General features: G+C 44.6%; 1 protein-coding gene across 12 annotated transcripts in view; it reads right to left on the bottom strand.

The window, feature by feature from the left end:
* Tanc1 (tetratricopeptide repeat, ankyrin repeat and coiled-coil containing 1) overlaps positions 1 to 12,045 on the bottom strand; it is a 250,878-nt gene that overhangs the window by 32,744 nt on the left and 206,089 nt on the right. For all 12 annotated transcript variants that reach the window (XM_004835897.3, XM_021265939.2, XM_087199193.1 and 9 more), the window contains 3 exons: positions 10,464 to 11,071; positions 6,374 to 6,482; positions 5,428 to 5,550 (listed from right to left, as the gene is read on the bottom strand). In XM_004835897.3, coding sequence (XP_004835954.3) covers positions 5,428 to 5,550; positions 6,374 to 6,482; positions 10,464 to 11,071 — 840 coding nt within the window. The remainder of the gene's footprint in view (positions 1 to 5,427; positions 5,551 to 6,373; positions 6,483 to 10,463; positions 11,072 to 12,045) is intronic.

Raw genomic sequence — 12,045 nt, 5'->3', positions numbered from 1 at the left:
GAACCCAAGAACTGGGACTCCAGCTTCCTCTCAGACCTTCTCTCAGATGTCCTTCCCCTGGAGTCCCCCACTGAAGCACCCCAGCCCAGAGTCATACTCCAAAATAATGCTGAGCATGCTCTAGCCTGATGGCCCCTGCTCTTCTAGGTCCCCTTATCGCACAGGCACAAGTGTCAAAGGATCGCTCTCGATGGGTCTCTGCTCCAACACTAGGACCCGAGAAAAGTGCCACATGCTGCATAGAATACCCCTCCCCGTGCACAAACCAACCTCAGCACTCTCCACCCCTCAGCACACTGTCTCCTGGCTAGGTCCACTGCACCTGGCAGAAGTTCACAGAGTAGAAGTCAGGCATGAAAAGGCCCCCAAGGACAAGGATAGCCACACCTCTGCAACCATCACTTACACATAAGCAAGGACAAGCCACATAAAAAAGCGACAAGGAGGCCCCGTGGAGCCAGCAGGCAACCTGACCATCAGCCTAGTTGTTTACTCTACCACAAGCACCATCAAGTAGCCAGACCCAGGTTGGCACCAAACCGGCCTCCTGCCTCCCACTCCCAACCAGCACTTGTGCATGGGAAGGCAGAGAACACATGGTGGGGAAGAGATCAGAAAAAGGTTTCCTGTCCTAACACCAACAGTTAATGTGAGACTCAGGTTAATGACCTAATTCTGTCTGTGACCAAGCTACATAGGTTTACTCTTAATAATACCACCAGATTCAAATATAAATCAAATGTGTTTTAAAATTCTAAGTGCTAAAGGGCTTTAAATCATTCCCCTTTAAATAACCATTAGCAGTATGGCAAGAATAAGGTTACGCTAAAGGAGTACTTGGAAATTTTATTCTCAAGCCCAAGAGTATAGATGACCTACAAGCACAGAAATAGACCACAGGGGTGGGGCACCACAAGACAGGATAGTTTGTAAATTCCCTGGATGATGGCTGGGCCAGTTAATATGTCCCCAACTTACCAACCCCATCCTTTCTTGAGACCCATTGAGCGGTCTGAATTCTCAAATAGTCACTTTAACTCACTGTCTGACTGTCAGAAAATTACTCAACCTCTCTATGCTGCAGCTGTCTCCTAAAAAACAAGCAGGACACCATCACATTCTGCCCAACAACTTCTCTTTGCAAACAATGTTGGAAGATATACATTCAGTCCCTACAAGACTTCACCTGGAAGTTATGTGCTTAAAAGCAGAGCCTTCCTAAAGATGTTTGTCATAAATTCATGCTTTATCCACTCACTCCTGGAAAAAAACTTCTTTTGTTGGTACAGTGATGCAGGTATTTTTACCCTATAACCTCCCACTAGTTTATGGATCCTCCCTGACCTGTGGTTCTCAACCTGCTGTGCCTTGAAACCCCAGGGGACCTGAAAGTTTCCAGTGCCTGGGCCCCACCCTTGGAGATTCTGACTTAACTGGGACTGAGGCTGTGGCACCCAGAGCTCCCCAGTGAGTATACTCGGCAGGCAGGTCTGTAAACACATCCAATGATGAACACATCTGCTGACATGGTATGGGCGTGCTGAGCTTCAGGTAGCTCTCCAGCCTGTGAATTGGGGAATGCTACCAACCCTAAGCCTGTATTCCTGCAGCTGAAAAGTGGAGTAGAAACAGTTTCACTTCAGGGAATGATTGTGAAGATTAAAAATGGGTGTGTAAAGAGAAAGCGTCTAGGTATACACATGTACATAAAGCATTTAGCATGGCACTCAGTGTCTCAGAGGTGCTAAATAAGTATTAATTGCTACTGTTACAATCACTTTTGTGGATTCTTCAGAAGGGATAAAAGCACAGGTCCCTGGTAACCTAAACATCTGCCTTCTCCCTACCCAGGCTGTTCAGAGCACAGGGAAGCAGGGAGATTCCACAGGATGGAGGACAGGCCTGACTCACCAGAAACTGTCAGGTTCCAGGCAGGCAGCTCCTGTTCACCACCTTTACTAGGCCCATCCAGAAGTTCCCAGGTATCTGCAGCAGCCACCGTTTCCAGAGATGAGGCAAAGCACCAATTAAAAACACCTCACCTGGGCATATAAGAAATGCCAGGCTCTTTTCCAAGAGCTTTAGCATGAGGTTTTTGATCAATCTGAGAGACAGGGTCTTTCGTCCTTTCCATTTTATAGGTGAGAACAGTGAGGCTCAGAGCAAGTAGAACAAAGATGAGCTCAGAGCACAAAACAAGTCACTGTCATGGAGCTGTCAGTGGCAGGGCAGCAGCTCTAGCTGGACCGTGCTGTGTAAAGGAAGGTGGTAACATGATTCATCCTATAAATTTTTCCCAACTGCATGGATATTTTCCAACAATCATCATAAGCTCTCCTTGCCTAACACTTAAAGTGGCAATATTGTCTGTAATGCATGGATTTAATGAATGCAGGAAAACCACAAAGGGCAATGGATGCAGGGAAAGTGAAATGATCACAAGGGACAGGAGAGGTGCTGGTCAGCCTGGTCACAAAGTGGGAGTCACTGTTTCCTCATCAGCTATTCCAGACTGTTACAAAATGTGCTCGAATTGGGATGCAGAAGATGACTGGTCCTCTGGCCCCTGCCAAGGAAAGTTAGGCCAAGGGCATGTCTCATTCCTGTTCTCCCTGCCTTCAGCTGAGCTAAGAATTGCAACCTGAATTCTTCAAGTCTACAGTTTGTGGCTGGCAGCCACTCCTATGAGACATGACAGCAAAAACCAACAGCTGGACGGGAGCCTGGAGGTGCCAGCAGCAAGGACCCCAGTGGGCCAGCTGGGTGCATGCTGGCACAACCCTGACCTGGTCAGGGAGGCTATAGTGCTAGAAATCACTGGCATGCCTCTGAAATTACTAAATAATCATGCTAGAGCAAGTCACTTTAATTTACCAAAGTGGCAAACTGCAATTATTGCTCAAAATGACATTCACTCCTGTATGACAACATTTAATACCCTCTTTAAAAAAAGTTCCTTAATTGCATGCATAATTTTAAATTACTATAATTTGCTCAAGATTCTGTGAAAACCTTTTCCTCCCTTTGAAAGATTAAAAAAAAATAGCAATAACCAGAAGCATAATGGAAAACCTTAAGGTTCTATAACCACGTTGTAAATGTAGGTGACAATGGAGTTCTACAAAACAAAGTGAAAATGAACAACTCTTAAAATTACAAATACTTAAAGAGAAAGATTTATAATCCCAGGAGAGCCAAGCTCACTGCATTATTATGTTGTATCTTTTAATTTGGTGTCTTAAAAACTCGCATTCAGTAGAGTATGACATTTCCCATTTACTTTTCTCCATGTTAAATAAATTCATTAAAGTACTGAAAACAGATATTGCCATTCTTTTCTTACTTCTTTCTCCTTTGTTATAGTTTTAGTAATTATGGAGGAGCCAAATGATACACTATTAGCTAGCATGAAAGATGAAACAATGTTATTATCATAGCCTAAATTCTAATTTTTATAAAATCTAAGTGAAAAAAATTCTTAATATAGCATCCTTTTTACGGAAAATCTAAACTTCAAGAGCCATCCCCTCCACTTTCTTTTTTCAGAGTAACTTCATTTAGAAAGTAAGCATTGCCTTTGACCAGGAGCAGCAGCCGGGAGCTGGCTCTCCGCCTGTCATACATAAAAGGCTTTCAGCTGGGTGTGGTATCAGGTAGATCACAAATTCAAGCCCAGCCTGGGCAACTTAGGGAGAGCCTATCTCAAAAGAAAAAAGAAAAATAAAAACAAGGGCTGAGGAGGTAGATGAGTGGGAAAACTCTGGGTTCAATCCCCAGTACTGGAAGGAAAAAAAAAAAAAAGAGGTTTCCTGCCCATCCACCTATAAAAACTTGCATGTGGGTTAAGTTGAAACCTAAGCACTGACATCTACCAGTCTGGAGGTGAGGGATAATACAATGGGACAGGCACAATGCAGGGCAGAGTGCAGGGTCCCTAGGGCAGTTCTACAGCAGTGCTCTGCTCAGTCACCTAGCCAAGGTCAGGGAATCAACCCTGAAGTCCAACACACCCTCTGCCCATCAGCCTGCAACCCTGATGGGGGCTGGCTCCACCGGGGACAAGGTGCATTTTTAATCTGTACAAAGACATCTGGGTCCAACCATGGACAGTGCTCTATCTCTATTCCATGGCAGCAGGGTCCTAGGTCAGCAATCCCCAGACTCCAGAGCACTGCTAGTCCTCTTCAGGAGCCTCAGGAAACTCTGAAACACTCTCACTTCTCAAATCACCAGGGAGATGCAGAAGGGGCTAAGCAGCAGAACACATCTCTAACCAAACCTGGGAGACAAGACAAAGTCCCACAACCTACACCCAAGGTGTGGGTGCTGAGGATGAGGCACAAAAGGGTCCTAACAGTGTCCCCATGGCTCCCATTGGCTCCATTTCTGGCACATATGTCCCTCTCCTACGTGGGTCTGAAGAACATAAGTGAGGAGAAGTGGACTTCAGATGCCTGGAAACTCCTGAGCCAGGGCGTGGTCTAGGCCTTTACTGGATGACGATGTCGAGCCTCCTTTGTGTTGCTAAGAGAGGAGGCAGGTATGATGATCATTCCATATGAGAGATTTAAGAGACCTGGCTCAGTGGGAGATGACCTCAGTTCCGAGACTGAAAGTCCTGGACATTACTTTGTGGCCTTAACCAGATATTTAGCTTTCACATGCATTTCATATTCAGACTGCATTAAATGGGGAAAGAAAATCTATCTCACAAAGCAGAGTAAAATACAGTGGTACCTTGGTTCATGAGCCTGATTCTTTCCACGATTTTGGTCACAAACTGGGTAGAACAAGAACTGAATCAAATTCAGAGATTAGGTTCAATGCTGACCTTATGGGGAAATTTGATTCAATTTTCATCCAGTTTGATTTGCAATCAGAATAGTGAAGAGAATTGCTTCATGGATAGAGATGCCACTGTATTTTGACATGAAAGCCATTGACCACAGAGCAAAGAAGTTGTTGGCTTAGAAGACAACCAATCTAACACACTTTCCATGGTCAGAAACATGTGTGTATACATGAAACCTTTAGTCATAGTTTTTCTGTGTATCTATCTCTTTGGGTCATTCATCAGTGCTTAATTTCCTATTAAGCATGAAGAGATGGTCCAGATTAGTGACCCAGGACACTTGCGAAATCCAGTTACCCTGGAAATCTACCTTTGACTTTTGGCTTCCTTTGCAAATTGCTTTATCACATCAAGCTCTGAAATGTCGCCATGTGCTCACTCAGCAGCCCAAGAACCCATTTCTTCCTGCCAGAGCAAAAGCTGAAGATCTAGAAGAAAATGTGTGTTTTATATCGGGGAAAAGTATCTCTTAGAAGCTTCTTGCTCTTCTCAAAACTACCTGGTGCCAGGGCTAGGAGAAATAAGCAAGAAACAGGCCAAGTCAGGCTCTGCTCCCTGGGCAGAGGGCTGCTCACCTTCACATTGGGTGTGTAGAGATTCCGGAGAGAGGCGAGGGCGGCAGACAGCCCCTCGGTGCTATACCCAATCCACAGGGCCTGCAGGTGGCTTGAGGAGATTCCGGTCTTCTTACTGAGGCCCTGGAAATGATCAGAGACAAAGGCCCCCTGAGCATCTCCTTCCCAAGCAAAGCATCAGTTTGAAAGTGGGTCTGCTCCAGAAAGTACAGGTATGAGGTGAAGGCAGTACAATTCACACAAAATAAAACCTGAACCTCTGATTCCTTTGCCTAAAACCAAAGGTCAGGTCTGCCTTTTCCATGTGAATTATATTCCTTGGGAAAGAGATGGAAGATACAGATAGTTCCCCTTTATAGAAGTAATTTAGAGAGGAAGAATAAATGACAGAATTAGAGAATGACTGTAACTCCTAATGAATAAATGAGCCCAGGCAGTAACCAGCAAAGGCTCATAGCAACCCCAAGTAAGAAGCAAGCACAAAGGCTACACCTCCTGACACAAGAAACTCTGACAACTACAAAGTAATCTCAACCAAATGATAGGACATGCAGGAGAAAGAGGAATATGTTCTACCATGAGAGACAAGCACACAATCAGAAAATCCAGCAGTACAAAATTACACAGGCCAATGACAAATAAATAACAAAAGGAAACCAAAGAGAATGAATGAAGTGGGACATCTGGATGAGAAACTTCAAAGGGATTCAAAGGGGGAATAAGTTAAATTCAACTGTAGTATGCACACTCATGTGATAAAATATGGACACATGCAAGGACATGACAATAAGTCAGAAGCACGGCTGCTTTTAGGGAGGAGGGAGGGAGTTGCATTTGGAATGCAGCTCATGGAGTGCTTCTGAGATGGCTCACAAAGCTGTCTACAATCTCCAAAACCATGAAATGAGAAGAAAGAAATCCTTCCACCTACTAGAATGTGCCTCACCTTGAAAATGTGTGCCTTTAGGATGTGGTGGCCGAGCTCCATGGTCTGCTGACGGTTCAGCTTGCCCTCCTGCCGAGAGAACATGAACGCCAGGAGAGCGTGTCCATTCCTAGGACAAGAAACACAAAAGCTCAGGACAAAAGATCTCATTCCACTGTGCCACAGACCCTCGGGTGTGCATCACCACACACTCCCTGAACTGCCTTCCTTGTGACTTTAGCATTACCACACAAAATGGGGGTTAACTGCTGCTTCTTTTCAAGGATGACAAACACTGCTTGCTCTTCCAGTCATTTTAATGGCTTTTTCTGAATTCCCTTATCTCTGCGGAGTAGCTTCTACCTCTGAGGCTCTTGCACAGAGCAGGGCTGTTTTTGGAATCAGCCACCTAGTTGGACGAAGTAGGTCCCTGGAGGCATGCCTTTGAAAGATAAATTTTTCGGTAGTCTTTCTCTCAGCCTCCTGTGTGCCACATTGTGAGCCACCATCCTTCATCATGATGCTTCTCACCATGATGTTCTGCTCACCATGGACCTAGAAGTAACAGAGCCAAGTTACCATGGACTGAAACTTCTGAAACCATGAGTCAAAGTAAATCTTTTCTGCTTTAAATAGTTTATCTCAGGTATTTTGTTACAGTGATAAAAAACTAACATACAGACCTTCAAAGGTTCTCAAGAACTGACAGATAAAAACCATCCTCAGTAGCATATCCTTCTATTGGCTCTTTCTGCTCTTCTACTTCCTGATAAAGGCTCAGATTGGATTTGGCTGCCAGAACATAGCCTATGATGCCTTTGACAGCTCCTCATATTTGTAATAGCCTTGTTATACCTATGAACGTCCTGTCCATTTATTACTCAAGTTTACAGCATGGGAAAAAGAGCAGTGGGGACTGTTCTAGCCTATGAGCCTTTGCTCAAACCTAAAAGGTTGATGGACCCAGGAATTGGTCATCAATGAGCCCTAGCACCAGAGGGAGACATGAAGATGTTATGTGCCCCCTGATAGAAGTGCTTACCACCACCTATGAAGTCTCCTTGCCACGCCCAACACAAATTAGGGAATTGCAAATTAAAATGGTGATGAGATATCACTTCACTCCAGTAAGAACAGCTATTATCAAAAAGGCTAAAGATAGCAAATGATGGTGAGCGTGTGGACAAAAGGGAGCCCTTGCACATGTTGGTGGGAATGTAAATTAGTACAACCACTATGGAAAACAGTATAAAGGTTCCTTAATTAAAACTAAAACTACAATATGATTCAGCAATCCTATTGCTGGGTATATATCCAAAGGAAATAAAATCAATGTGTCAAAAAGACATCTGTAATCCCATATTTGCAGCATTATCCACAAAAGTTGAGAGATGGAAATAACTATTCAGCCATAAACAAGAAGGAAGCAGTGTCATTTGCAACAACTTAGAAATGGAGATCATTAAGTAGAAAAATCCAGGCACAGAAAGACAAGTACCACACAATCTCACTAGTATGTGCAATGTAACCAAGTTGAGCTCATAGAAACTGAAAGAGTAGTTACCCAGAGGCTGGGGAATAGTAGACATTAAGGGAGGAATGAAGAAAAGTTGATCAATGGGTACTGAGTTACAGTTTGATAGGACCAAGAAGTTCTGGTGTGCTACTCTATGGTAGGGTAACTATAGGTAAGCAGATCCTGTTAAGAACATATTTAAATGTCACCATCTCTCAGTAAGAAGATAGTCACACTTTTTACAGATAAGGAAGAGAGGCGGTGTGTCCAGGAAAGACACAGAACTGATGAGGTCAAGCTATGAATCCACATGTGTAAGGCTCCAAGGTATTCCCTATGTGTTTTTATGTTTATAGGTATTCTAGAAATAGCTTTGAGGTCTAATAACAAAGGTATGGTAAAATAGCTAGTAATTTATCTACTAAGAAGTTTGTGCAGCCATGAAAAATAAAAATGACACTTTTCTAAGATTTTCTAACAGCTTGCGAGGGCCCTAGCCTGTGACGTGGTAATCAAAAAAGGCCACACACACAACAACAACAACACAATAAAAACAAATACCTTCCTCCCCCCCTTGAAATAGGACGAGAATTCGAAGAGAGAAAAGATAGGTTTTTATAGTTTAAAATGCTATGGAAAGAGACAGAAATAAAAAGTGAGGTGTCACTGCCTCTAGGTGTTGGATTCTCCTCTGTTCCTCTCTACAACTAGGACAAAAATACAAACTCCCTGGGTAGGGAAGAAATGCTACCACCTTTCAAAACCAAATCTAAACATAACCATGTAGCAAAACACTTTCTAGAAACAGCGTCCCTCACTGGAGTTTTCTCCCCCTTTTCTCCAGTCCTACACATGGTGGCTCCCTTCCTACTAATTTTGTACTAAAACAAAGCACAAAATCATTAACTATAGTCCCTCTCTACCCTCTTCATCTACTTTCTTTTGCAGGATCCCTTGAGAAAAAGCAGGTCCTTAACCTAGGAATCTCTGCATCCATCACAGTACTCTACACATAATGGATCCTCAAAAACTGAATGCAGACGTGCCTTCTAAAATTGTTCTCTGTGTTCTGTTTGCTAAATGAAGCTCATGCACCGAAGATTCTTGGGGGAATGCTGACTCCCACAATGCCAGAGTGGGTACCTTCTTAAGTTCTGTACCCTCAGCATCCCTCTTGCCTCTACTTGGTGTAGGCCCCATCCCAGGAATGTCCCCACGTGTACACTAAGAAGAGCACAGCAGCAGTACAAGTCTGTGAATGCGGGCAATGACCAGGAGTCACCCCACACTCATCCCTATCCTACGCAAACTTAATGTCCCTATTGCCCCAAATGAAGCAAAGCTTACTGATGACTGCAGTCAACTACTTCTGCCCCAAACTCCAGCAACAAACCTATGCCCCCTGAAGTCTTTCAATTTGCTTTCATGTCTCAAACACACCTATAGCCTGTCCTTCTAGCAAATGATCAGACTTTCCTGAAAAAAACATTTCACTTCTCTAGCTATGTCCCAGCACACATTTTGCCTAACTATAATAATCTAGCTGAATAACCAGGATGTACAGGGTAGTGGCCCAAACCAGGTTCAAAAATTAATAAGAAACCTTGAGCCCAGCATCACCTAAGAAAACAACACAGAAGAGCAGCTAGACCTCTCAGGTCAACGTTAGAGGCCAGTGTGTGTGGGGAAGATGGTTGTGAGACTGGCAAGTGCTTCCTCACCTCTTTGTCTCTAGACCCCTAACATCTGAGCCAATGCTCACAACAATCCTGAGGACACAATCTGGCAGCTTGCCAGCTCTGTTACTAGAGTAGGGGGCAATCCTGACTCAGACCACTGCTGATCAGGACAGCAGAGATGCAAGCTGAGGCCAAGCACAAGAGGAGAGCTTGCCCCCATCTGAAGGCACAACACCCCGTGTCTCCTAACCTCATGCCCCAAATCAGACCAAGTCACATGACAGACAGACAGGCTTGTCTCCTCGTCATGCTATGGTTCGAGGAGCCCAGGCAGTGGATACTGGCATACTGACCCACTCACAACATTAAACAGAACCACTAAGACAAATGAAGGTGACCAGGTCAGACCACAGGGCTCCCGTTTTGGACTCTAGATACTTCTGATCCCTGCACAAGGCATTACATGTTCAAGAGGTAGCAGGGGTCTGTCAATGCTGAAGATCCACAATGACCTCAGTCCCACAGGTGAACACCTCTGGAGATGCCCAAGATTCCCTGAGGCAGAGGTCACACTCTCTGTGACCCTACTGAAGCTAGGATGGGAGTAGATGGGGATCTGCAACTGAATGGCAGCAAGAAAATGTCACCAAGGCATGGCCCAGCTTCTCTTCCACTCAAATATACTGGTAGCCCTAAATTCTAGCAATCAAAGGAAGGAAGCTTTTGTGTAGAAGTACAGAAAATTTTCCTCTGCCCCTCCTTCTGCCAAAAAAGGTCAGGAAACAAAGCAGCATAATTGAATTATTCATTCTGAGTTACTATTCTGTTAAGAAATGTGCATCATGTTTGAAGCCCCTCTCTCCCCCAAGGGCACAAGAGAGCCCTGTAAAGAGCTGGCAGAAGCAGCCTGTCATACCTGGGCTCACACAGGAAGGCTGTGCTTTCCCCATCTGCTCTCCAGACGAGCCATTCCCTAAAGGACGGGTGGCAGAACATGCGGGTTTTGTCTCGCCTCTTAATGAGGAAGCAGGAGAGGGCGTCCATCCTCTGCTGAAAGTCCTCCCAGTCCTGCTCGCCCTGGATGTGACCAGCATTAATAGCCTGAAAAATCTGCTCATCTGTCATGGGGTGGAGGGACGCTAGGGCCACATTTAAAATCGGCAGTGCTCTCTCAAAGGCAGACTGGGTCATGAACTTCATGTTGCACTGCAGCAGATAGAGCTCGGACAGAGACACAGGCACCACTTTGTAGCTGGCGCTTTTGATGACCAGGTGTCCCCTCTCGAAGAGGTCCAGGGTGAGTTTGAGGTACAGGTAGGAGCCAAGGCTCCGAAGTACCAGGTGGCTGCTGACCTTCCCAATGAGGGCAGCATCAGCCTTGCCATTCAAGGAGATGTTGCTGAGGATGTCCTGGCTGCTCTGGATCCTGTGCTGGACATAGGCATGCAGGTCGCTGTGAATGTCTTTGTTGTCTGGAAAGTCATCTAGGGAAAGCTTGATGAATGGCAGCTTGCTTACAATTTCCTGCAAAACAATAAAACCCCACAGTGTCAGTCTGCAGAGATTCCTTCTTTATTTTAGCAGCATTTTAAGCCAGGTTCACTAGTTTTCTTTCAAAGAGGATTTTCATGGCTTACAGGGACTCATTGTTTTGAATTAAAATGTGTAATTGGATAAGGTACAGATAAAAAGCTTATGTGAAAGAAATCCTGGGGCGAGACAGAATCAGCAAAGGCTTTCCCAAGGCCCTCATCGGGGGCTCAGATCCAAGCAAGCAGAGTGAGGGTCTTGAGCAGATAGTGGCAACCAGGCCACTACCAGCAGAGGGACAGTGAGACCCTGCAGGTGACTGAAACCCATAATCCTCACACTGTGCAAATGGTTATATAACCAGGATAAATGCAAATCAGCACCACACATCTAAGCCAGATGCTGAGATAAGAGGCATGCCCCTCTATGCATCAGAGCCTGGGCAGTATAACCCATCCAGGGAGTCCGAACCTACCCCCAGGCTATCCCTGGACAGCCTGTAGTCAAACAGCTGCCTGCTCTGATGCAGCACATTACCATCTTTTAAAGTGAATTTAAAGTAAACTTTTAAATGGGAAGATGTATAAATACATTGATATAAAAACCATAATTGCACGGTGTCATTAATTTTCACAAAGACAAATATACCTGTGTAGCTAGAAGCCAGAAACAACATCACCAGTTCCCAGAAGCCTGTATCCCCTTCAGGTCTCTCCCTCATTTCAAAGATAAGCACAATCCTAACACTTCACACCAAAGAGCACTTTAGACTTTTTTTTAACTTCCCATTATCATTTCTGACGTATTAAAGAACATGTCCCTCTTTAACTGTAGGAAGAAGGCAGAGTACAATCATTCCCATTTTACATGGATGCTAACTGCACTTCTAAATACTCACAGCCGGGAGCTAAAACAGGACCCTGTTTCTATGCTCCACTGAAAAGCATATGAATCAAATGTCCACAAAA

The sequence above is a fragment of the Heterocephalus glaber genome, unplaced genomic scaffold (genome assembly GCF_053883595.1).
Source record: "Heterocephalus glaber isolate CG9 unplaced genomic scaffold, H.glaber_assembly_v1.0 deba00000347, whole genome shotgun sequence".
NCBI lineage: Eukaryota > Metazoa > Chordata > Mammalia > Rodentia > Bathyergidae > Heterocephalus > Heterocephalus glaber.
This window is presented reverse-complemented; position numbering and strand designations above follow the sequence as displayed.